This window comes from Ciconia boyciana, chromosome 8 (genome assembly GCF_034638445.1).
Source record: "Ciconia boyciana chromosome 8, ASM3463844v1, whole genome shotgun sequence".
Lineage (NCBI taxonomy): Eukaryota > Metazoa > Chordata > Aves > Ciconiiformes > Ciconiidae > Ciconia > Ciconia boyciana.
The window spans coordinates 63,045,460-63,069,909 of NC_132941.1; the positions used below are offsets into that span (position 1 = coordinate 63,045,460).

Here is a 24,450-nt window from a genome sequence, read left to right on the forward strand (position 1 = left end):
GCGGCCACCTCCCATTGGTAGAGCCGCTCCCGATTGGCGAGTACACCCCGCGCTCAGCCAATCAGGATGGGACGCCGGCACACCCGCGCGCCAAGGCCCCGCCCACGCGGGTGCTGGCTCTGTTCCCTCAGAGCCGCCGCCCGCCGTTCCTGTCACTCCCGCCGCCTCCCCCCTTCTCTCAGGCCGCGGGCTCCCCCGTTCTACCGCTCGCCTCTACCGAACTGGGCCTTGGGAGCAATTTTTGCAGCCATAGAAATCCCCCTCTCGGCGGGCTGAAGCCCCCGGCCCTGCGAGGTCCGTGGGCCGGGCCGAGCGCCCTCCCGCCGGGCGTCACTGCCCAGCCGACTCCTCCGTAGTGCCAGTCGGCCCTTGGCCACGCTTGCCCCCCTCTGGGAAGTTGCTGTAGAAAAGGGCGAGAACGGAAAAGTTTTGATAGGGACTGGGAAGAAATTCATGGAAATGGAAGGTTTGTAGGATGATTGTGGTAACTCCTGGCTGGTGCTGGCTGCTGCTCGCCGTCCTGTGGCCTTGCCTGCATGGGTGGTGGTGTCTGCAGGTCCTTACTGCCCTGGTATTTTATGAGAAGTGGTACTGTGAGGATAGTAGAAGCCAGCCAGTCCTGTTCTTTCTCTTTACAAGAGCTGTGCATGAGCTTATTCATTATCATTTTATACTTGATAGTCTGTGGCTTACAAAAAATAATAGGGATTCACTAAGTTTGCTAATGAGTTCCATACGTAGCTTCTGTGCCAAATGTTTGCTGCCTATGTGTAGAATGCGTCAACTTCCTCCACAGCTCCTCCAGTGTGGTACCATGCCAGGAACAGGCTGCTGGTCTCTGCCGGTAGCATGGCATTGACGGAGCCCTGGTCTTCACACCCTGCTGCCTTTGGAGGGAGGGAGGTGTGCAGGGTGTGGGGTCCGCTGCAGGAGGGCCCGGCTTGCTCTTACATGGAACTTTCAGCTGGGACCCAGCAGGTGAGCAGGGGCAGGCTGTAACTAGCCAGTGCAACCCTGACCTTTCCCCAGGCTAAATTACACTTGGAGAGCATTTTGTAACCAGAAAATCTGGACATTCACAAGGAACTGTGAGGTATGTTTGATACATACATGCTAGTTGTAATCCGAAAGAAAAACACTTGAGAATATTTCGCTTTTTATCTTACCCCCCCTCACTATGGGGGAAAAAAAGCCAAAGTCTCAGTCTTAGCAGCGATGACTTCTGGGTGCCTCTTGCTTTGTGTTCATTGTCCTGACAAGTTTATCAATGCTGAAAAAGAGTTTATTTTTTCCACAAAGAAAACATGGTATCCTAGGTTGACAGTACAGAGAATTTGCGTATCTTCCATGCCCTAAAGCAACCCTACGTTTGAAAATATTCCTGAATCTCATCATCTCTTCTAACCAAATTGCTCAAACCTTGGATGTCAGGGAGCAGCATTGCTTATGTGTTTGGAGAACAGTGCCCTCAGAGAAAATTTTCCCAGTGTGCAGTCAGCTTGATGCAGTGAGGGTTAGGAGTAGAACAGATGATACTGTGCTTTTTGTAAATACACATACAGTTAGGCTCAATTTGCTAATATATTTATGTCTCTTACTAGCCTAATTCTGCAAAAGAATAGTGCAGAATTGCTGCACTAAGTTGCATCTGCTGCCCAAGTTGAATGCATAAAGCACCAAAAGGTTGTGCCTTAGGTGCTAAATTGCAAAACACATTTCACAGTCATGTCTGTTGAATGCATGCGCAGTTGTACTGTGCCAAGTTTCTTAAGTCCAGAAGCAGTCATTATCTAGGAGCTATTGAAACCTCCTTAATTCTAGTTAAAGCTATGGTTTTTTGTGAAACACCTAAAATTTCAAGGCTGAAAGTAAGCAATGACCCATCTGTTTTCAGTATTATACTTGGTCCCAGTTCATCTCTGGTATAAGGAAAGAAATGCATAATTTTGTTTGTCATACACTCACATGTCAATAGCCTGGATGGACACGGGCCAGGATTTGCAATCTGTGAGATCGATGGGATTTTCCTGGGTAAGAAATGCAGGTTTAAGCTGCCTGTTTCTTCTTTTTTTTTTACTTTGGTATTTCATTAGCGTTGGTAGATAGCTTATCAGTTTGAAGTCATGCTAATGATGCCTTCTGCCTATTTAGCCACAAAAATAAGATACCGGGAGCTACATTCTTTTCATCTTTCATAGACTCAACTCAAGAGCAGCCTTTTACCTGCCTTTAAGTGCTGCTTTTTCTCGAGGACACTTCCAATTGTTTTAGATTCATCCAGTCATGCGTTTTTCAGAGGAAGCAGAAAAATGTAGAAAGGACAGAACTTGTCCAAAGGATTAAGTAGCACATATCATATGAGGAAAATACACATTTGAAAAATTAAAGAATGCAAACCAAAGGCAGCCAAGATCAATTGCTGAAGTGCTGAGTCTTGGGTTGAGGCTCTGCCACACAGAGCTGGAGCCATACTGCCCTGAGAGGTGATTTCAGAAGCCAGGCATCCAGCCTGACTCCCAGGAAAACAATGATCATGTACACAAGTAAACACTGCAGATTCGTGTCTGAAATGCAGAGTTTCAAAACCAAACAAACAAATAACCCTCAAGCAAGAAAGGGCTTGCTTTCTTTTGGATTCTGCAAGGCCTGAAAGAAGAAAAAAAAAAATTGTTTACTTGCTCAAATACAAACATAATATGGAATGTATAGATACTACATGTAAATGGTTTTTCTAAAGCTGATATGGGCTGTTTCTGAGATTAAAAAATTACAAGTATGAAATAACTCTCAGCTGGAATGTAGTTATTCAACACTCGAGAGAGAGTGACTTCAAACCCCTACATAATGTAAGCTTGATCACACTTTTATGTAGGATCAGTGTAGTCCTGTTGTGGCTCACTTTCTTTCCTCCTTTATTTTTAGCACTTATAATCAAGGTACAGAAAATATCCACTTTTCTTCTTTAAATGCTATCAAGTTGGAATTTTAAATTGTTCACATTGTGTGCAGTGGCAGCTATTACCATAGATCTTGAAGCAGTTGCTCTCAGCTAGATGTAGTATTTCCTGTGGTTTAAAAAAGGAAAGCAGAAGCTTAATGTGTACTGTTTAGTTACCTGTAGATACCTGAAAGACTCCACATGACAGTAACCAAAATATGAAAAACAGAAGACATTAAATGTTCACCTTTTACAGTAATTTGCCCCACAGAAAAGAAGAAAATCTTGACCTACTTGAGGATAGAGGGTTATTATATTCATTCTGCTTCCCCAGAAAATACAATTTGACATGTAAGTAAACCATAAAGTTATAAGAAGGAACAAGTTAAGTCATGCCAGTTGTTAGGAGTAATTCTGCAGCTCTCTCTCTGGCAGAAATGCTCATTGAAGTCGTCGGGAATTAGGCATGTGAAGAGACTGAGGAATTGCATCCCAGTTATTGTGGTTGTTTAGAGGTGGGGCCAATACAAGGGAATTACAGTCTTGGCCTCCTAAGTCGGTACGGCTGCACAAGCTCAGTGTGCTCCAGGGATTAATGTGCTGCTCATGGGAGCTGCTGAAGGCAGCAGTAGGGTTGCAGTACCCTTTCTTGAGTTTAACGCTGTCTTGGGTCTGCTGCAGTAAGCGTCCAAAGTGCCTTGATAGCCGATGTTTAGGCATGTGGCACCGACATTCAATTCTTTGACAGCATGGTAGTTTCTTACTCAGCTCAGAGGAAGAGTTCCTCACCTCAGAGCGAAAGCCAGACCAGTCAGCAGGTTGGATTTGGAGTTCATCCAAGTTGTGAGGCTCAAGGTGTAAGTTCATAATTAGGTAAAACCAACACAAGCCTACAGTGCTGGCAGAAAGACAGTCCCACCCCTCTTCCCACCTCTAGGAAAGCCACAAGGGTAGTCTTCACCCTTTCTCCTCCTGTTGAAACTGTGCTGCCACTCAGCAAAAAAAAAATTATGCTTCTCTGAGCCAAAGGCAGATTTTAAGGCAAACCTAGCAGTTAGCAGATCACCCTGAAGAACTAAAGCTACAGTCCCAGTCTGACAGCCGTCCAGGTACTTCATACCGAACAGCTTTCTGAGAAGAGTGTGATGGTGTCACATGCTCTGCAGGCCAACTTTGCAGATGTTTGTGTCATCTGAGCAAGGATTGACAAGATAACAGTACGCAGTGATGGGACTCCTGTAACACGTGTACATGTGAATGTGGGGAGACACAGGCCACGTAACGTTTCTTGGTTTGTCTGCTGTTAGAAAGTGTCTGGTATAATACCAAACCTACACAGGGGTAAGACTTTTCTGTGGCAGATGTCTCCTATTTGAAAACAGATGTCTGGAAAAGACCCAAGAAGATGCTTTATTACTATGGTGATAAGATACCAATGGATAGATGGGTGATCTCAAGAATTTTCTACTTGTACACTTCAATCTTTCATTTTCATCATTGAGAGTTTAAGTTCATGCTGATCTTTGATAGTACCTTATATAGAAAAATCACTTTCCATGGCCCATATTTGTGTTATTCTCATTATTTACTGACAGCAGAATTATACATTAAGACATTTCCTGCAGAACAAGAAACTTTAGTCTTTCCTGCAGCACAGCTAGAATATGTTACAGCGCAGTGTGTCAGAACACAGGAGCAAAGCATATCTGCCTCTCAAGTTCAGTTAGAGATTTCTTTTTTGGTTCATATCTTTCAAGATAGTTTGGCAAAGCATAGAACAACCTCCTCAAAATAGTGCTGTTTTATTGGGTGGATGTTAGTTAACCCAGCTTAAAGCACCATGAACAACCCTTAGAGCTGATATTCCTATTGCAATATAAACCTTGAGCTATAGTTAATACTTATCCTCCCCAATTTGTATGTTGGCTTATTTTATGAAGATTTCAATGATATTCTGTTTGTTAGATGACAGCATGGATAGCTGAATTACAGAATCAAAATAATTTAAGTTACTGTCTTCTGTTAAGCATTGTTTCCAATGTTTGAACTTACATTTGGTTATTTTCCCTTGCAGCTTATGGATGCCTACTTCCAGAGCCTTCCACAAATGAGATGAGACCTTTTACTTGTCTGTGAAACCTGGCTTAAAGGTAAATGATAAGTTCTTTGATTTCTTGAACTTGTAGTCAATTAAATGAAAGAGCCTTTTCCTATATTTTCTCTATCTATGTGATGCTCACATTTCTGGTGAGCCTCACATTCCTTGGGCATCACACAACGAAGAAGACACAAATAGGAGAGAGTTTTGGAAAAACAACTTTCAGATGTACCAAGACAGATTAAAAGAGCTGTGTATCTTCAGCTCACTAGTGACTGGTTTTAGATTTTTCTCTAGTCCTGACGTGCAACTCTGACAGTTGTGTACCTGCAATTCCAGCAGCAACATGATCCAAGTGTGAGATCCATGAGAGCAGAAAGTCGGCAGGAGTCTGAGAAGCCACAGGACCCTGATAAATGGCGTTTTCTAGCATAAAAATCAGGAATAGTAAAATAAAATCCAAAGAAAATTGGAGGGAGACTAAGTCAGTTTGAATTTCAGGCTTTGGAGCGCCTCATATGTGAGCTTGCTTCTTCTTTGTAGACGTATATTTTGATTTTGATCCTGCAGACGTTCTGCTTCCTAACTTACATTGACTTCATTCTTGGATTTTATCAGGACAGTGATTTCTGGAAAAGACAACTGCTTTACCTGCTCTCCAGACTTTCAAATTCTGACCCAGATGGCAGCTATAACTATCATGAGAGCACGCAGAAAATGAACATAAATACACCTAACTGTGTAATAAGAATAAATATCTTGTCAATTTGGTTAATCTCAGGACTGAGCACTGAACATCTGGATACACTTTATCTCAGGAGCTGGGAAACTCTTCTCAAAATTCTGCCACGGCACATCCCCACCAGCCCTGCTGTCCACGTGTTTGACATTGCTGCAACAAGGATTGCTAATCTTGCTAAATGGTGAGCACTCATCTGCTCAGGGCTACTGTAGTCTGAAACTGAAGAACTTACATAATGCCTCGTCCAAGTCAGACTTTAACTTGTCACCATTGCAGTGAAAGATTAGCGAGGTAACCTATTGCATCATCTGCCACTTGTCATTACCTTGGGATGAGGTGCTGTCAGTGCCTGAACTTCCTCATTCAGGACTTTAAACTAGCCGTAGATTTTCTAGAATACCAGATAATTCAGAAAATTACAGGCTTTCTTGATACGTGTTAGGACAAAAGACTTTGCTTTAAAATCCATTGTTTTAAAACAATTTATTTCATAATTATTGCTTTCAAAAATCACACAACTTGAGATATCAGAAATACAGCAAGCATATTGCGAAAAGGAAGTAAGATCTGCAGAAGGATCTCGACAGAAATTACCTACTCCTAAACTATCATTTGGCTGTTCCTTAGAAGGGACAAATAAACTAGTAAAGCCATTCTTTGCTCTCTGTGGCTTGTTTATCATTTCTTCAAACTAATGCTCTTCTGTAGTAATTTCAGTGAAATGCAGCATTTCTTGAATTCACTGATACCTGTGACTTTCAGTGTAATTCAGTGGAAAGGACTGAACGATAAGAAGAGCTGTCAGTCTAATGGCTATCCACAAACACTAAACAAGAGGTGTCAGCACAGGTATTGGATGTTGGGACATCATCATAGAACTGACCTAACCTGAGAGGACAAGGTTTCAGCTCAGATGGCTCTCAATTTGTTATGTCAGGTGCTTAAAGATCCACAGATACAAAACCTGACATCTTTTAAGGTTCCCATTTTGCAAAGTCTGTGTATCTCTGTATACTCTCTCCATTTTTAAAACATGAATGTTTAAGGCTTCTTTCTTTAAACAATAGCAGTAAAATAACTTCCATGATCAAAGCTACCATAACAAATCAACATGTGTAGAAAGGGGTAAAACCTGTTATTTGTATTGATCTTGTACATAGATCTGGTATCTTTGAAAGTATTTCAGTATGTCAGAGGCTGCTTGGTGGAAGACCCTCAATCTTGAACACTACTGAAATCCCTCTGCAGTGGTACGACGTGCCTAAGCCCCATGGAATGCCACATTTTTAATTACATTTTTCATGTGGCATTATGCAGAACATAGAAAATAAGGTGATCAACTTGAGAAAAAAGCTAGCTTGGGAACTCTTCAGTGTTTGAAGGGGAAAATCTAAGAGAAATTGAGTTTAATATTTGTGCTACAGTAGTAAGCAAAGGTAGTGTTGCTACAGGCTACATGAATCACAGCAACCACAGAACAGCTCCTGTGAATAAAATGGCAAAGATGCCCACTAAGACGCTAAAGCAAACCTGTAACATGCAGCCTGTAAATTAGTTGCACACATCATTATCTTTCCAGAACCTTTATTGAGTATACTACCAGAAATAAGGCCTGGAACATGAGTTTCACTGTCAAGAAAGTGCCGTAAAGATCTGTTCAAAGTAACTTCACCTGATTCGGGGTCATACTGGAAAACAAAAAATGTGTTCAGGTCTAGTGATGCAAGAACCCTATTATCGATTTTTCTTTGGGAGGATCTCATCCACCAAATATTTTGCTAGACGTCTAGTCTGCCTGTGAGTTGTAAAGCTGCTGAAGATCAGACTTTGATCTCATTTTTGACCAGTATATGGGACCAAAGCAACATTTCTCAATCATTCCTGAGTCACCTGACCACTTAGTGGGCTGATGAGGCATTTAATAGATCAGCTGTTATATTCTGTGAGGCCTTTGATAAACGCATGGGTACCTTGACTTTCACTGCTTTTCTGAACGTGGTATAGAACTGGCAGATTGCCAAAGATAGTATCTGGGCTGTTTTCTGAACTGAGGTAAACAATAAAAAGACTCTAGCTGTTGGACCGAGTATACCAAGACTGGGTTTGTACATACCTGTTGTTGTAATATGACGTAGGATTAGATATCCACATCTTTAAAAGGGACTCAATCTGCTTCGTGCACATCCTACGGAAAAACCGCTGGTTGGAATCCAGCCCGCAGTAACTGATTTTGAAATGTCTGGTACATTTCCTACTGCAGATCTTTCTAGTCGACACCTTCAGTCGTAAGCACAAGGAGTTAGTTTAGTCCAGCGATAGCTATCTGGAGCCCGCTGGGCAGTTGGTAAAGGGAATAGCCACAGCAAACCTCCACCTTTGCATCTCCTAGGCATCAGCCACCCCACACAGCACAGGTGTGTCTTTGTGGGTGCAGATGGGCAAGAGGACATCTGCCAGAAGACATTGCTACATGCCTCTCAACAGAAATACAACCTGTGCTGCCATCAGGAGGTGGGACTTGCATGTTCCACAGTGACAACAAGAATCAGTGGACACGTTTCTTCTGAAGGAACTGTTCTGCCAGAAGCAGGGAGCGGTAAGCGGCCTCTGAGCTCTCTGTCTGCCTGCTCCTTGTCTTGGGCCATCCCTGCCTCTCTCTAAATGGTCCTACTTGATCTCAGTAAAGGAAAAGTCCACAGGTGGAAACCAGGGGATTCTATCCTCATCTCAGGAACCTGCGTGTAGATAGCAGATGGCTTATTACAGGTGTTCTAGCAAATAATATTGGGGAGGGGAGGAGGAAGGAAGGGAGGAAACAGACTTTAGTTTAGGTTTCCAGTCACATATTACACAACAAATCATATTGGTTTTCTTCATGAAAAATGCTTGGTCACTAACATTTCAATAAATATATTTTATCTTTTGTTCCTCAGTGTATTTAATTGATCAGTGTATTCTTCAGACTTTGCAAACCCAACTGTATGAGGGTTGGATTTTTTTAAATACAGATCTGAAAGTCTAGTTAAACTGATGTTTCTAACATTTCCCTAACTGTGATGTCCTGGTGTTCCCCCATGTACTTCCTTCATTACCAGGTTAAATGAAGTTGATTTCCAAAGTGCTTGTATGGTTCTTGGGCCACTAATATTGCCTGTGCAGAGAGAAGGTACGAAACAAGAATTAAGTTTTTTGTCCAGAGGTGAACACTGTATGAGTCAAGAGCTTTCCCTTTCTACAGGTGAAGCATGGCATATGCTCTCTTCCTGTCCTATGAAGCACCGAGTACTTGCCATTGCTGGAGGTGAGATTTCAGGCCCAGCGCCCTAGCTGCCATTTTACATTCTGGAACAGAAATGAGGAGAGTATATAAGCAAAGCTCTGCCTAGGGTAGCATGACCCAGAAGTTGCCATAGTTCGGGCAGTCTGAAACCCAGCCGTTGATGCCGGCTCCCTGCAGACACTGCTATTACGGATGATGTGGTGAGAATGAGGGAGGCTACTAACTTTCCTGTTCTCTCTGGAGCATTTGAATTCAAAACTCTTAATTTAATATAGATGCACTTTTTGCTTTTTACACATGGGACTTACTTGTGATTCCCTTTAACGTCTATATTCAGCTGTGAGTAAAGTCAATTTTTGTCTGTACTTGAAAATATTGCACAAATCTGTATTCAGAATTGTTAGGGAGAATGGATACTCAGTGGGGCATTTCCAAAAGTGTTACCAGTGCGAACAGCATAATCTGGACAATGCGGTGTTTGACGGCAATTGCTATTTCCAGGAGTGTTTTGAATTACAGCTGTGATAAGTGGCCAGTCGCCACACCCTAACTAGAAGCCAAAGAGATCACCCACCCGAGCAGCCACCCCCTCGATGAAGCAGGAGGGGAAGGGTCTGTCCCAAGGGCTTGGAAGCATTTAGCCAGAAAAGTTTTGGTGGCCTGGGATCAGTGCCGCAAAATCTGCAGTCCCATTGCTACGCGTCACCCTTCAATGCTGTGCAAGGTGCAAGTCATGCAAAGTGGGAACCGTGGTTGCATTCTCTGGAATTAATTGTAAAACTTTTTCATGAATCCAGGGCTATAGAAGTGACGGAATGGAGTGGTGGAAAAGGGACTGGCATTTCTTGCATAGGAATCAAGTATTCAGATTTCCTATAAAGCTGACGTAGTTTTGCCAAAGGCAAACCTCAGTGCCTTGAAAAGTTTTATGAACAGCAAAACTGCATCTCAAAGGAGGAGACAATTTATACTCTTTGAGTTATTTTGATTTGTAACGTTCCCTGGTTTTTGCTACACTTTATACTTCTTAAGAAAAAGAACTAATCGTATGACAAATGACAGGGCACAAGTCTTTTTTTCCAGCGGAGATTTCAGTACACTGCAGGTGACCAACCGTTTCATGCTCCGGGAATGTCTTAGAGTGACAGCCAAATGAAATCACGAACCAGTTTATTGCATGCACAGTGATGACAATCACAAGTAGAAGGCCACAAATAGGTCAAGAGGATTTGGGTCCGGTTAGTCCTAACTTGAGGCAGGGAAAATGGACTAGATGAGTCTGCTAGAACGCCCTTCTCTTCCCGCAGGGCTTGAGCTCTTAACTGACTTCAGGCAGCTAGAAATGGACAGCCAGAGTGCTAGCAGCATTGCATCCTGGTGGCTTGGGCACCCAGGACTGCTGATTCAGTGGCCAGAAAAGCCGGCAGCTCTGGATGTACGCTGAGCGGTGGTCATGACCCCGTCTTTTGCAACTCTAACTGAAGTCAAATTAGTTAAAAAGTTACTTTAAGTAACCTGCAAGGAAATATATTCGCAGTACTTATGACTTCCAAAATCATGACCCGAGGCGAACCTCGTGTTTTGTTAATAGCTATGCAAAGAATTGAGAAGACACTGAATACCTCCTCTCCGGCGTGGAAAGACAACTGCAGGCGATTTCAGTTAGCCTGCCCGCCGGCCTGGCAGGGCACGGGCAGCCGCCGTTCCCCAAGTCTGGCCTTGCGGGTTTCACACCTTCGCTCCCTGCAAAGCTGGAAGTCAGGAAGGCAATTTCTGTAAAGAGGGGTGTCCCGTGAAGGCCCCCCTCGCAGCCAGCCCCGAGGAGGTGGGGTACCACCCGCGGTCACTGACACAGGGCACTGTCGACATTCGCACCCAGTGGGGAAGCAGTCCAGGAAGCAAACACTGCTTCGTCCTGGTACAATTAAAAACAATTAAACACAGAATAATTAAAAAAACCTTTTTATTTAGACAAACACAAGAAGAGCTGGATAGGATTTATGAGCTAAGTTATTTGGTTGGAGAGCCAATGTGTACTTTAAAGCATCGTAAGAGACCGAGGGGATGCAGTCTTGAACAGCGTGTTGTAATAATTTGTGAAACTGCATGAGACAGATTTTTTTAAACCAATTACTTCCCGTCCGTTCAAGGACGGATAAGCCCCCAGCTAAAATTCCTTTTCATTCCGGTGCTTGTAACGATGAAGATGAAATGTGATTTTCCTTTCTAACAAATGCTCCAAAAAGCAAAATACAAAAAGCATGTGTTTCTCTGTTATGGAAAATAGGTCTCGGCATGCTGGAAATTCTGCGTTTTACTTATTTTCTACCACAAATGCCCCATTTTTAAAGAAATGAATAATGTAATCATTTTCTCTGATTTATATTTTCTTTCCTGCCTCATTTGGCACTAATGCTGCGTTATCACAAGAACAACTGTTCTCTGCAAAAAGAATGATCTTTAGACATCTCATCCAAAACCTTTGAAGTCACTGGAAATGAACTGAACAGAAAGGCAGAGAGGCCGTGTACATTAGCAGCAATTGAATACTTTCCCACTGACCGGGCAGATTTTCTACTCGTCGCCTGATGACACGGAGCTGCGGTTTCCTACACCTTCTCAGACAAAAACTCTCTTCCAGGTAGGGTACCAAGAACATGGCTTGCGGTTGGCGGGTCAGAAGTCAGAAACGGTAATAAAACATGGGTCAAACAGGGCGCAACCGAGTCCCACGGGCAAAAGCAGAGGCTGGGGAGGTCTTCACTGGCGAGCATCCCTGGGATGTGAAACGGCCGCGTGCACCAGCATCAGGGTAACAGCAGTTGTAACAAGGGCCGCAGCTCCCGAGCTCTCGAGGTTTGAGACATGTGCTGGCAAGCCAAACGGCAATGAGGAGTGTTTTAAAAAGGAACTTGGAGAAGAATCTGGAGGGAATTAGTGTCAGGCATGTGTAAAGAGGGTTACTCTTCCCATCTCCGACGCCTGTAATTACATCTCAAATGTGCTAATAAAATCCAGTGGTTACAGTGGGTTATTTTCTCTTTGTCAATGTACCTTAAACATGCTGCTGCGACGACTAGAAAAAATCAACTTACACTTCAAATCGCCATGCAACCCCCAGAAGCGAAGCCGTTGCGCCCCGCTTGGCGAGAGGGGCCGAGGACCGTCTCTGGCTCCCGGGCAGACAGGGGCCCGGCCCCGAGCGGCCCGCCGCCCGGCTCCCGGCGGCTCTGCCCCCCTCAGAGGTGCGGGGCGTAGAAGGGGCCGAGGTACGCGGGGCCGAGGAAGGGCGCGAAGGGGCCGCCGCCCAGCGGGAAGGGGGCGGCCGGCGGGACGAGGACGTTGGCGGCGGCGTAGGAAGGGAAAGTCTGGAAGGGCAGAGCGCCGGGACCCGGCGGGCTGGGGCTGCCGCCGCCCGCCGCCGCCGCCGCGGGGGAAGCGGCGGGGGCCGCCCCGTCGGCGCCCGGGTGCTGCTTCTTCCACTTGGTGCGGCGGTTCTGGAACCAGATCTTCACCTGCGTCTCGGTGAGGCTGAGGGAGAGCGCCAGGCTGAGGCGCTCGCAGACCGACAGGTACCGCGTGGCCCGGAACTTGTTCTCCAGGGCCACCAGCTGCTCGTAGGTGAAGGCCGTCCGCGCCCGCCGCGGCTTGCCGCACCCCGCCTCGGCCCGCCGCCGCCTGGCGCCCCGCGGCGAGCCCGGCTCCTCCGGACCGGGCGGGCGGGCGGCGGGCTGGGTCCCGGCCCCGGCCCCGGCCCCGGGCGGGCCCTCCTCGTCGCGCTCCTGCCCCGCTGCCTCCGCGCCGCTCTCCGCCGGGCAGTGCGCATCTGAGGGGAGATGGCGGCGCTCGTCAGGGGGGACGCGCAGCCTCCTCCCGCCCCTCACCCAGCGCCGAGCCGCCTACCACCCCTCGAAACCCGGCTCTTCTTCTCCGACACCCCCCCCCCCAACGCGATAAAATAAGGGCAATCGCTAAAATAAAATCCAGGGGAGCAAAAAAACCCGCCCGCCGTGCGAGAGCCCCTCCGCGCTCCCCGCTGTGCCATCGCGTCTGCGGCGGGGAGGGGGGAGGCGTCGATATGGATTTCTTACCAATTAAAAAAGAAGTTATTAAAGTCCCCTTCTGAAGCGAAATAAATCCCCTCCCCGCCCCCTATCCCCGCGCTAATGGAGTTTCAGATTTGCGAGGGCCAGATCGATAGATGTCATCTATTAAAGGTAAGTTTTAATCGAACAATATTAGGATCAGGCCGGGGGAGGGAGGTTTGAAGTGGGCACCTGCAAGCTGCGGGCAGGAGATAGGCGGGAGTCGGTAATAGGATATCGATCAACGGGAGCTAAGGCATCCTCCGGTGGGGACGGGCTGAGCAATTACCCAGCCGGCCGTCCCGCTGCCGGTCAGGGCCGCCCGGGGGGCCGGGGCAGCCGACCCCTGCCGCCCCGGGGAAAGGGGCAAAACGTCCCCCGTGCGGTGCCCGGGCGAGAGCCGCGGCCCGTCTGGGGCCGAGCCCGGGGCCGGGATGGGGCGGCGGCACGCCCTGGGATGCCCCGTCCTCCGCGGGCGCGGGGGATGCCCCGCACGCCGGGGGCCGGGGGGGGGTGTGTGTGGGGGTGACGGGACCCCGAGAACTCTTCCCTTTCCATCATCGAGACTTAAAATTCGGCTCCAGCCCCCCCCCCCCTTCCCCCGCGCCGCCCGTTACATCGTCCTGCGGCAGCCCCGCACGGGGAGCGCACCCCGCGGGGCTCGGGGGGCCGGGGGTCCCCGTCCGCCGGCGCCTCCACCTGCTCGCCCCGCCAGCGCCGGCCGGAGAAACTCGAGCGCGTTCCTACCATGTGCCTCTAGTTTATTCCTCCCGCTGCCGGGAGCAGCAGCGTCCTTTCCTACTTCAACTCTTCCCAAACTTTTCTCCCGCTCGCCCGGGCGGGGGGCGCTGCCCCAGCTCCCCGCGGCCGCTTCGCGTCTCCTGCTGAATTTCTGGGGATCCAGGATGTCTAAGATGGAGAAGGAGATTTTATGATGGATGGGGGCCGCCTTGGCCCCGCGGTCCGGGCATTCCGGCATTCCCCCCCCACCCTCCGCGCTTCCCGGAGACCTGCTGGCTCCCAGCGCGGAGCCGGCGGAGGGGCTGCGCCGGGCGCGGAGCCGGGCCGCCTCCCGAGCCGCACGCCTGGGCGGTGGCGGCGCGGAGTGAGCGGCGCGGAGGAGGGGTCGGGCGGGGAGGGCGGAGGGGCCGGCGGCGGGGTGGGGGCAGAGGAGGGGGCAGCGCAGCCATTGGCACGCCGCCCCCGCGCCCCCTCCCCGCCGCCCGCCGCGCCGGCTCCCTCCGTCCCTCCGTCCCCACCGCCCGGCCACGGGGCTTTCCCGTTACCTGCCCCGGGTCGGGTGGGGCGAAGCGCAGCGAGGTGGGCCGGGGGCGGCCCGGCGCCCTGGCACCAGTCCCGGGTCCTCCGCCGCCACCCGGGCCAGCGCGGGGACGCGACTGCACGTCGCAGCCCGCCGGCAGCTGCTGTCCCCCGGTGTCCGGAGAGCCCCCGGCCGCCTCCGTCCCCCCGGCCGCCGCTGCCCCACCTGCAGCTCCCCGGGGTGAGCGGCGGTCCAGCGGGCTGAGCCTCCTGTCTCAGAGGGACCCGGAGAGGAGGGGATGGCCCCTGCATTGCGCCGAGCAGGGTCCGGGCTTGGGGCATTCCCTCTGCCAGCCGCCGCTGTTGCAGATGTGAAAGTACCGTGTGGTCCGCAGGCAGAAACGAGCAGCTTCTCATTTTGGGGCAGCTCGGGGTCAGCCTGGTTCAGGCTCTGCGCCAAGGGCTGGCCCTAACCCCTGCAACTCACCCGTGGCGTTCACACTATTCCCAGTTTATAGGCAGGGAAACTGAGGCACGCCTGCGCTGGGGGAGTGCCTGCCCCCCTGGCTAGCCCTCCTTGCCTTGAGTGGAAATGCTCCGTTGTCTGATCATACCTATAACCGGGACAAGGTAGGCAACAGCAGGTCAAGCCTCTCCACCCTGCACCAGTCCCATGACCACGAGCGCTCCTAGCCAGCCGTGCTTATTAAAAACTTGCTAGCAATGTATTTCTGTATGTCTGTATGTGTTCAGCGGGATGCTTTCCCCTCTCCTTAGCGTTTCTGCGTTTTGTTGGTTCCATGAATCAGGCCGAGGTGTAGACGAAGGGGCACGCTTCAGCCGGAGGAGGCCAGGGAAGGCAGCCCTCGGTGGGAATCTGCTACTCCGCCTGCTTTTATTCCTAGGAAGAAGTGCAGACCACAGCCCTCCTCCTCTTTACAGGTGTCCCAGCCTCAGCAGAACCGGGCTTTCTGTTTGCCATTGCGAAGGCATAGGCCTTAAGATAACGGCAGAGGAAGAAGGTGAGATGAAGATGTGCAGGGCGATGTGATTACAAGTAATTGTTATTGTTAATTACGTGGTGGCAGCATCCAAGAGCCCATTTGGCACTCGCCTCTGGTATGGGATACCACAAACGTATGGAAGAGAACGGAGCTCTCTCCTGAGGAGTTCACACGCTAGAGCTGCAGACCGATAAAGCTTAGTTTTGGGGATGCACCCTGTGTGAGAATGAAGGCGGTGGTGAGCTGGAAAACACTGCTGTGTGCTAGTTAAGTATTGGTTATGTATTTGAAGTTCCTTGAGGTGCAGAAGAGGGAGAAGGAAGGGGAGAGGAGCAGTTGCAGCTGCTGGACAGCTTGCTTCAAAAGTGAGATCAAATAAAGAAAATTAATATGAAGTCTTAGTGCAGAGCCTGTTAATGCTTTTGAAACAAGATGCTTTTTGTGGCACGCCATTAGTTTCAAAGTACATGGAGAAATCATAGGTGTTGTCATATGGTGAATAAGTGCATGGCTCACTATTTTAAGAATGCTCGCAAGCCTCGGCAGCGCCAGAGATTTTTTATGGTTGAAAGAAAAAATATCTAATCTAATCTATGTGAGGCTACAAATACTTCTGTTTGAATTGGTGTGTCTGCAGGAGCTGAGAAGGTAAATCGTAGCACTGAGATTAATTTGCGAGCTAGCAGACATCTTCAGATATCATCGGCTCAACACGTGCGTGCGCACCGACCTACAAACATACATGCATGTAGAAAGGCACATGCAAAAAAGCACACATTCGTGGATTAGTTTTAGCAGTCTCTTTGAAGTTGGTCCGTTTCCCAGCTCCAGCATTAAAATTCAGCCCGAGTGCTGTCTTTAAATTGCTTTGATGCTAGGTGGGTTTCAACCCTGACCTGTCCTGATGGCAAGTGATGGCTGTAACAAGCTGCGGATCAATATTCATAGCGGGTGTCCTGGACTGATAACACTATCCAAGACAATGTTCACTATCGGTGGAGACAGCTGAGATATTGCGCCATTAGTGATGTTGTTTTAAATAACCTGATCCATTTCTGGGTCTATTTAATGAATTTCACAGTTTAGATATTATCTTTAAGGAGAAGCCAGAGGCTATTCCAGAAACGGTGATGCAAATCAATGCTGCCAAGGCTCCTCTGCTTTTCTTAAAACAAAGTGGACTATAATTCCACCGCAGCTCCTTGTATATTCTGGGAGTTGTGGCACGCTATTGATAGTATTAGCAATCAGAAAGTATTTGGGCTTTATCAAGGGAGAAAACAATATTATCCGTAAAGCTGAAACACAGTTGATAAAATCTTATCTGTGATTGTAAAACGGGGGGGATCGGTTCAATTCTTTATATGATGAGCCAGTGGTTTTTTCTCGGTTGTCTGTATGAAGCGCTGGGCATGTATGAGAAGATATCATCGAGGCAGGGCACGGCCCTGGCAGCGTTTCGGCCGAGCTGACGCGGGTCTCGTCAGGCCTCTGCTGCTGCGTGGGTCAGTGCCTTGGTCCCCGAGGGCCGAATCCTGTCCTGCCTCAGTTCCTGCAGAACCGCAGAGGCACCCAGGGCGGTACCGGGTGCGGAACGGGCTGCACGGCAAACCCGAGCTCTGCAGCGGCCGGGGGAGCGGTGCCGGAATCCGCCCTCGCACCGGTGGCTGCCCCACCGCGCTCCGGAGGGAAACCGCAGGATGGAAACACGCCGAGCTTCTCGTCGCTTCGGAAAAGGCAGAGCCAAATCAAGACCTGGGGTGCTCTTGCAAAGGTATCGCTGAGGGCCTGGAGCCCCTCCAGCAATGACAAGAGCAGTATAAATTTTTAAGAAAACACGTGCGTCGTTACTTTCGACACTGTCTGACTCGGGTGACGTGCCTATTTCAGAGGATGGAGGTTTTTTTCCCCCAGGAACACGATGTCTGAGGGAGTTTATCGTGAAACAGGGAAGGAGCCCTGGCAGTCGCTGACTCTCTGGGCTGCTTTTTAATAAAAAAAGCCGATGCTGCTTGCCGGCCCCTCCGCTGGGCTGTTGGCCGCGAGCAGCCCAGATGCAGACGCCGCTCGCTGCACCTGTGGAAAGCAGCGGTCCTTTGGGCGGATGGATGGAGACGCCGGGCTCTTGCCGCGCTGTCGAAGATGCTCCTGCGATCGCCTGGCAAAACCAAACTTGGTCCACGCAGCCTCAGGTGTCTTGAATTAATAAATTAAACGAGAGGCGGTGCGCGGGCGGGACGGACTGCGCAAGGCCGCGCAGCGGTTGTCCCTCCCAAGGCCTCTCTCCCCTCCCCTCCCCTCCCCGGACTACATTTCCCGGCAGCGCCCTCGGCTCGCCTCAGCTCGGCGGGGCGGGTGGGAGATGGCGGCCTGGGCGCGGGCGGTGCGGGGGCTGCTGCTGGACGTCAGCGGGGTCCTCTACGACAGCGGCGGCGATGGCGGGGTGCCCATCGCCGGCTCGGTGGAGGCGGTGCGCAGGTGGGTGCCAGGGGCTCGGCGGAGCACGGCCCGGCCCGGCCCCCCCGTCGGGGGGGAGGAGGAGGAGGAGGCCGAGGCGGGGCCGGCGGCGTGAGGGGCCGCCCGGGGGGGGACCCCAGAACATGGCGGTGAGGGCTCGGCCCCCCAAAACATACAGTGTGGGCCTGGGCTTTGGCGTTACATCCAAGGGCGAGCGAGGATCGGGGTTTAAAACCACCCCGACTGCGCAGCCCCCCGGTTTGCTGTGTAAAGTTGAGTGGGACAGGACCGCAAACGTGAACGTTTTGGTTCACCTTGGTATCTTTTAGGCTTATTTAAGCTATGAGGGAGTCCGCTGAGTTTGTGGATCTGCTGTCCCTGGGCTGATGGGGAATGCAGCGCGGAGCGGCGCGGACAGATCACATCCCGCTTGATTTTCTATTTACTGTCGTCGTCGCAGGTGTAGCAAGAACAGGCAGTATATAGGAGGTCTGGTACATTCCCCTGATGATCAGTTTTAATATATTGCCCGCACTGGCATGGCGCTTCTGTAAATTGATTCGCTTTGCTGTCAAATTAGGTGGGACTTCCTGCAAAGAACTTGCAACCCAGCAGAAATGGAGAATTTCAGCGCTGCAGTTAATGATTGCCGAGGTTAAGTGACTCAAAAGCAAAGTATTGTCATGGCGAGTTACTCGCCAGTGCCCACAGGTAGTGAACTCCCTCGTTTTTAGCTGGGTAATGTAATCTAGTTAACACAAGCTAAGTAACTGCTGCTAAACAGACAGTGATTTCATTTATTTAACTTAACTAACTTTAATTAACTAGGTTGACTTGCCAGTGTGTTTGTATCGGCCCTGCTTGACCAGAGGAGGAGGATGGGGCTGGGGGAGAGCGATGGCCGCAGGGCTGTCTTTATTTAAGGACAGGTATTTGATGCGTGGGTCTGCCCCGCTGGAGGATGTCGTGGGTTTCTGGAAGAGCTGTTTGTCTCTATGTGATGTTTCACAAACCCGCTGCAGAAAATCCAGATCCATTTCACATGGCGAGTGCTGCTGCCTGGTACCCCACTTGAAATGTTTTAAATGTCTAAATACTGAACCCCTGTGAAACGTTGACAGCCTGCTTGGCAAGCATCTCTGCGGCTTCTGTCCTCTGGGGCCACCCTGTACGGACACACTTGTGGCAAGTGCTTTATCGTGCAGGGAAATATGCCAGAAGAAGTATTGAAATCACTAAAATTAATCGTATGAGTTTAGTTAAATACGTGCCTAAATGTTGGTGGAACCGCCATGGAAAAGGCAGAACTGGAGAAGATCCAAATGTACCGGTAATAAAATAAGTCTTTGCTGCTTTTTTGTTGGTTTTTTTTTTTTGATTGTATGTTTGTTCATACTTCATGAAATACATATAGCTGGCACATAAAGTGTCATTGCGTGACTCTTCTGTTTTCGTCTACAGGATCAGAGTTTCCAGCGCTGTCAGAAAGCAGCATTTGAAGCAAGTTTAAGGCTTATTGAGGCTCTTGGCCCATTTGTGATCCTCAGCTGGCCCCAGCCGGCCGGGGGGGAGCTGCGGGTGCTGGGACGGCTGATGGGAGAGCAGTACTCCAAGGGAATTCAGTGAAATTAGGCAGAGGGAAAAGCTGCTTTTATAAAGACATTGTATTGAAATCCCGTGGCACGTGGGTTTTCCAAGGGATCGCTTACGAATTCTGTTCCTGTTCCTCCATGTCCCCTTTACACAATATTTCAGCACGGTTTCTGTTCTTATGCCTTTTCGTAGCTATGCTACCGGCTCAGGATTCCAGAGAGACCCTAAGAGAAAAGAATTGTAGCAAAATGAAAGCATTTGTTTTCCCCTGGGTGTGTAGAGCGACCTGTTTGCTGACTGCAAAGGGGCAGACACTGCTGGGGTGGCCTCTGCCAGGATGAAACTTCGCTGGCTTTCCTTCTTGTCTTGCTCAAATCCTCCTGGTAGTATTGCTTCCTGCTGAGGCTGATGCCTCTGCCAGCGGGTCTGTCGGTGAGGGAGAGCTTTGTCCTGCTCTCTGTCTTCCAGGAGAACGCTTCTCACCACCCTCCTCTCATTTCTTGCCGACTGGCGCTTTCTGCTGGGACCGTCGCGTATGCTGAGTTTGTGCAGCACGTAGCACAGGGCAGCCAGGATCATAGCTGAGGCCTCCAGACATGGCCAAAACGAACATAAATAACAACTACATAATTACTGTTGGAGATCAGATCATTCCTTTAAAAACCAGGATATATTCAATAATATCTGCACTGTGGTTCGCCAGATGATTTTGACATATTGGGGGTTTTTTCTAGTTTTTTAAACTTTATTTTCCATCGGGTTGCAGGCTGTTATTTAATCAGTTTTGTCACTGCATTTGCTGAAACCTCCCGTATGGAGGCAACATAAACTGCAATTTAACTTACAGCAATGTCAGAAATATGCCGATGAAACAACAGTAAAACTCTGGTCTTGGGCTAAATGTAAGATATTACGGGCTTTCTCTTGAAATACTGGAAATGTCCAAGCCCTTGTTCCTCATTAGGGCTTTCTGCAACTTGGCAGCTAATCTGACCTGTCTGCCAGTCTGATCTGGAGGGGGCTGCAGGGGTCTTTGAGGAGGGTTTGGAGATGTGATCCAGCAACAGGCTCCTGAGCGCTGCGCTGGGAAAGTCGATCTCGTTTGGACAGGATCTAGTGAGCGTCAGCAGGAGACTGCATGGTGCCGCGTCCACCGTGCTGCATGGGGAGGTGACACGTTGCACTGCTTCGTGGGCTGCCGCAGGGCTTCTCTGCAGCTCCGTGCATGAGGCTTGTTTCCTAGGGACCATGCTGGGAACATGATGGCTGTTCTTAGCATGTGTGGGCTCTGAGGAGTTTCATATCAATAAGCAATGGAGAAGCGGTGGTCATAGCTGTGGAAATTGGGGACAGCAGAAGTGAGTATGGAGAAGTGCCAGGAAGGAAAAAAAAAACCAAACCATTTTGTTCAGGTCATTCAATGTAAGTGGTTAAGAATAATCATTTTCCTTGGGTAAAGTCAAGTAGCCTTATTTATCTGCCTATTAGGTTGGTAATTGTTCTAGCTCACACCATTTAAAATCTTTATTGACTCATTATCCTATTGCCAGTTGGTCATTAATATTTGTGTCTGCGTCATAGTACAGCTCGGTGGTTTCAAGCAGATGGATTAAAGCTAAAAGCAGCTCTCTTAATTAATTCATTTTTGTATCAATTAAAAAGTCATAATTGCAAATAGCTAGGAACTTTATAACTGATTCAAGTTGATATGATCTTTTGCTAAAAGAGATGTCAAAAATCTTTTAGTGCATATATATGTCCAATAGGAGTCTTAAATACCATTTTGATAATTCATACTACAGAATGGACTCTCATAATATGGCAGCTGACCTGTTCTCTTCAGATTGTCTTGCTACATCATCTCGCACACCATTACAGCAATTAACTTTGTGTTACAACATATAGTACACACCAATAAAAATCATAAGTAAACATTTTCATTTGCAGTTGGTTTCATATGACTGAAGCCATTTCGACTCCTTAAAACTATATTTGCTGCATTGTTTTTCTTGTTTTCAGCCAAATTCTGCTATGCAGTTATTTGAGTTAGTATTTGAGAGAGTAGCAATGTAATTTCTGCCAGCAGAATTTGGCCCGTTTTATATTTATGATGGCTGCAGGGGGATGGTTCTCTTGTTTGTTTTTAGCTAGCAGTACAGTCAGATGGAGCAGAAAAATGACCGAAGAAGCTGATGGACACTGAAACTTCCTGATCCAGATGACATTCAGTAATGCACTTCCCTGTGCCATAGAGACCATCCTGAGGAAAGCATCAGTCGTCACTATCCGAGTTGGTGTAACTTGTGATAAAACACTAAGTGTTACAACGGGGAATGCTTTATTTATTGCTAATGTACCTGCATCTCTGATAAATTTTACCTGTGAAATATCTTAGGATTCAGGATGCACTGAAAGGGAATTAGTGACTTGGAGGCCAAAAGGATGAACCACAGAAGTATTTGTTGTACGGAGCAGACCTCCTTCTGCGCTCAAGTAATGATAAGGTGAATCCGGACCCTTCCTGTTACTTGGACGGACTATGGCAGACAGGCACCCATGTGCCTAAGGGCATTGGCACCCCTGGTTTAACCCAGAAGCCAGGGTGCCAGGAATGTCATTAAATTCACCAGGGACTCTTATTGTTAACTTTAGAGGGAGTTACTGGAGTGGTGGATAACTAGAAAATCCAAAAGCAGCTTGATAAGGTAATTTGGCCCTTTAAAATTTTTAACCCATAACATTTCTTGATTGATTAGTTTACTGTGGCATACGTTTGTTGTTGTTTTAAAAAAATCCTATAACAGAGTTAAATAAAACACATCTCTTCCGAGTGTGTGCAGTTAACTGGCAGACTCTGTGGAGCAGATCAGAAAGCCCATGGACAAGATCAGAAAGCCCACCGGTGACTTAAAGGCTTCTTCTGGAGCCAGCCTTAACTGTGCCTCTGTACTGTGCTGTTATTGTCTTAATTGATTTACACAGCATTGACATGAGGTGAGCTATTCGCTTTTTATCTTACAAATAGCAGGGAGCTGGTCTCTTACAAGACAGAAGGTGGTTAAACATCCATAAAAGATGCTCAGCCTGTGCTCTGTTATTTGCATTTACAGCTGTGTGCTGATAGTGTGCCCATTAGCATATCCATATGAAAAGCACACAGTAGTTGGACATTTACAACATCCTGTTGTTTGGCCAGTATAGTGCATCTGTTAGCACAACTTTCTACAGAGTCCTTTAAAAGAGCAACGGAAATCTGGGGAGCAGGGAGGCTGGGGAGCAGCTGGACAGTCGCGTTAAAATAAAATACCTGGAGAGTCTAACAAGGCGAAGATTGCGAGGAGAACAAGCGGAACTGGAACCGTAAAGCAATTCAGCGTGCGGGGGTTCGGGTGGGACAGTTGTGAGTTTACAAAGAGCCATCTGAAAGTGTGTATGCAACAAGGAGTAGGAAATCTTTGTTGTCACAGAAGATAACCGAAGCCTGGCTTAGCACAGTCTGTGCAGATGTTCAAAGTTTCAAGGCTTGCTATGCCTTCAGGACATGCGATAGCAAGGGAGTTGTTCCTCCTAGAAAGAGACTTTCAAATAAACTGTACAAACTCTTGTGTAAATATCTGTTCCTTTGTCTTTGCATTTAACTCTCTTTGAACTTTCTGTCCATGGATCCCAAAGAAGGGTAGGTGTCACCTGCCCTTTCTGAAGCAGCAGAGACACAAAAAGGTGAAGTAGTTCTGTATTGTCATGTAGCTGTTCATGGCAGAGCCAGAAAGAGATCCAGAATTGATCCTCAGTGGGTGCAGCGCTGTCACAGCTCCACTCTGGTCTGTAACATTAGTGTTGGTCGACAGCCGGCTGAATATGAGCCAGCAATGTGCCCAGGTGGCCAAGAAGGCCAATGGCATCCTGGCTTGTATCAGGAATAGTGTGGCCAGCAGGACTAGGGCAGTGATTGCCCCCTGTACTCAGCACTGGTGAGGCCGCACCTCGAATGCTGTGTTCAGTGTTGGGCCCCTCACTCCAAGAGAGACATTGAGGGGCTGGAGCGTGTCCAGAGAAGGGCAACGGAGCTGGGGAAGGGTCTGGAGCACAAGGCTGATGGGGAGCGGCTGAGGGACCTGGGGTTGTTCAGCCTGGAGAAAAGGAGGCTGAGGGGAGACCTCATCGCTCTCTACAACTGCCTGAAAGGAGGCTGGAGAGAGATGGGGTCGGTCTCTTCTCCCAGATAACAAGTGATAGGACGAGAGGAAATGGCCTCAAGTTGCACCAGGGGAGGTTTAGACTGGATATTAGGAAATTTTACTTCACTGAAAGGGTTGTCCAGCATTGGAACAGGCTGCCCAGGGAAGGGGTTGAGTCCCCATCCCTGGAGGTATTTAAAAGATGTTTGGATGAGGTGCTGAGGGACATGGTGTAGTGGTGGGCTTGGTAGTGTTAGGTTTACGGTTGGACTTGATGATCTTAAAGGTCTTTTCCAACCTAAATGATTCTATGATTAACTATGGCCTCAGTTTTCTGAGACCAGTGGACCTTCCTAACCCATATTTGCTTTCCTAATCAGCAATGTTCATTATTTAAAAAAAAAAAAAAAAAAAATCTGTGTCCCTGAAGTTGTGGGTACTCCAAGTGCTGTCTACACAAATTGCATGAGTAAGTGCTTACACTTTTGGAATTTAAACATCATTAACCTTTAGGGTCTTGAGCTACTTACTGTCCATGGGCACGATTATGTGCTGTACAAATATTTACCAGTAAAGAATAATAGGAGACACTACAGTGATACCTGCTACCTAATGGTACTTGTTCGTCCACTACCTTGTATAAATACTGATTAATCCTTGAAGGATGAGCAGCACTCTACCTCGTTCTGTGCTTCAGAACTTGAGACTTGTCCCAGTTTACCACTGCGGTAGTAATTTTTTTCCCCATCTTTCATGTTTGGTGAATTCAGTCTGGAATCTTAGAATCAAGCCCGATTCTTTACATATCCGCAGCA

General features: G+C 48.3%; 2 protein-coding genes and 1 long non-coding RNA gene across 6 annotated transcripts in view; 2 read left to right on the plus strand and 1 right to left on the minus strand.

Annotated features, from left to right (window-relative positions):
- Positions 1–157: 157 nt before the first annotated feature.
- Positions 158–6,287, plus strand: LOC140655912 (uncharacterized). Its single transcript, XR_012043907.1, has 3 exons — positions 158–466; positions 5,013–5,088; positions 5,655–6,287. It is a non-coding gene; the product is annotated as an uncharacterized lncRNA (long non-coding RNA).
- A 4,870-nt stretch (positions 6,288–11,157) lies between these two features.
- On the minus strand, positions 11,158–14,333 carry NKX1-2 (NK1 homeobox 2). Its single transcript, XM_072870956.1, is given in 4 exon segments — positions 11,158–12,884; positions 13,891–14,052; positions 14,143–14,266; positions 14,268–14,333. Coding segments are annotated over 4 exon segments (939 nt in total). The 3' UTR covers positions 11,158–12,297.
- A 3,410-nt stretch (positions 14,334–17,743) lies between these two features.
- Positions 17,744–24,450, plus strand: part of LHPP (phospholysine phosphohistidine inorganic pyrophosphate phosphatase) — a 93,553-nt gene continuing 86,846 nt past the window's right edge. For all 4 annotated transcript variants that reach the window (XR_012043999.1, XR_012043998.1, XM_072871509.1 and 1 more), the window contains exon 1: positions 17,744–17,885. Coding sequence is in view for 2 of the 4 variants with exons in the window: in XM_072871509.1 (XP_072727610.1) it covers positions 17,770–17,885 (116 nt within the window). In the remaining 2 variants the exon portion in view is untranslated. The remainder of the gene's footprint in view (positions 17,886–24,450) is intronic.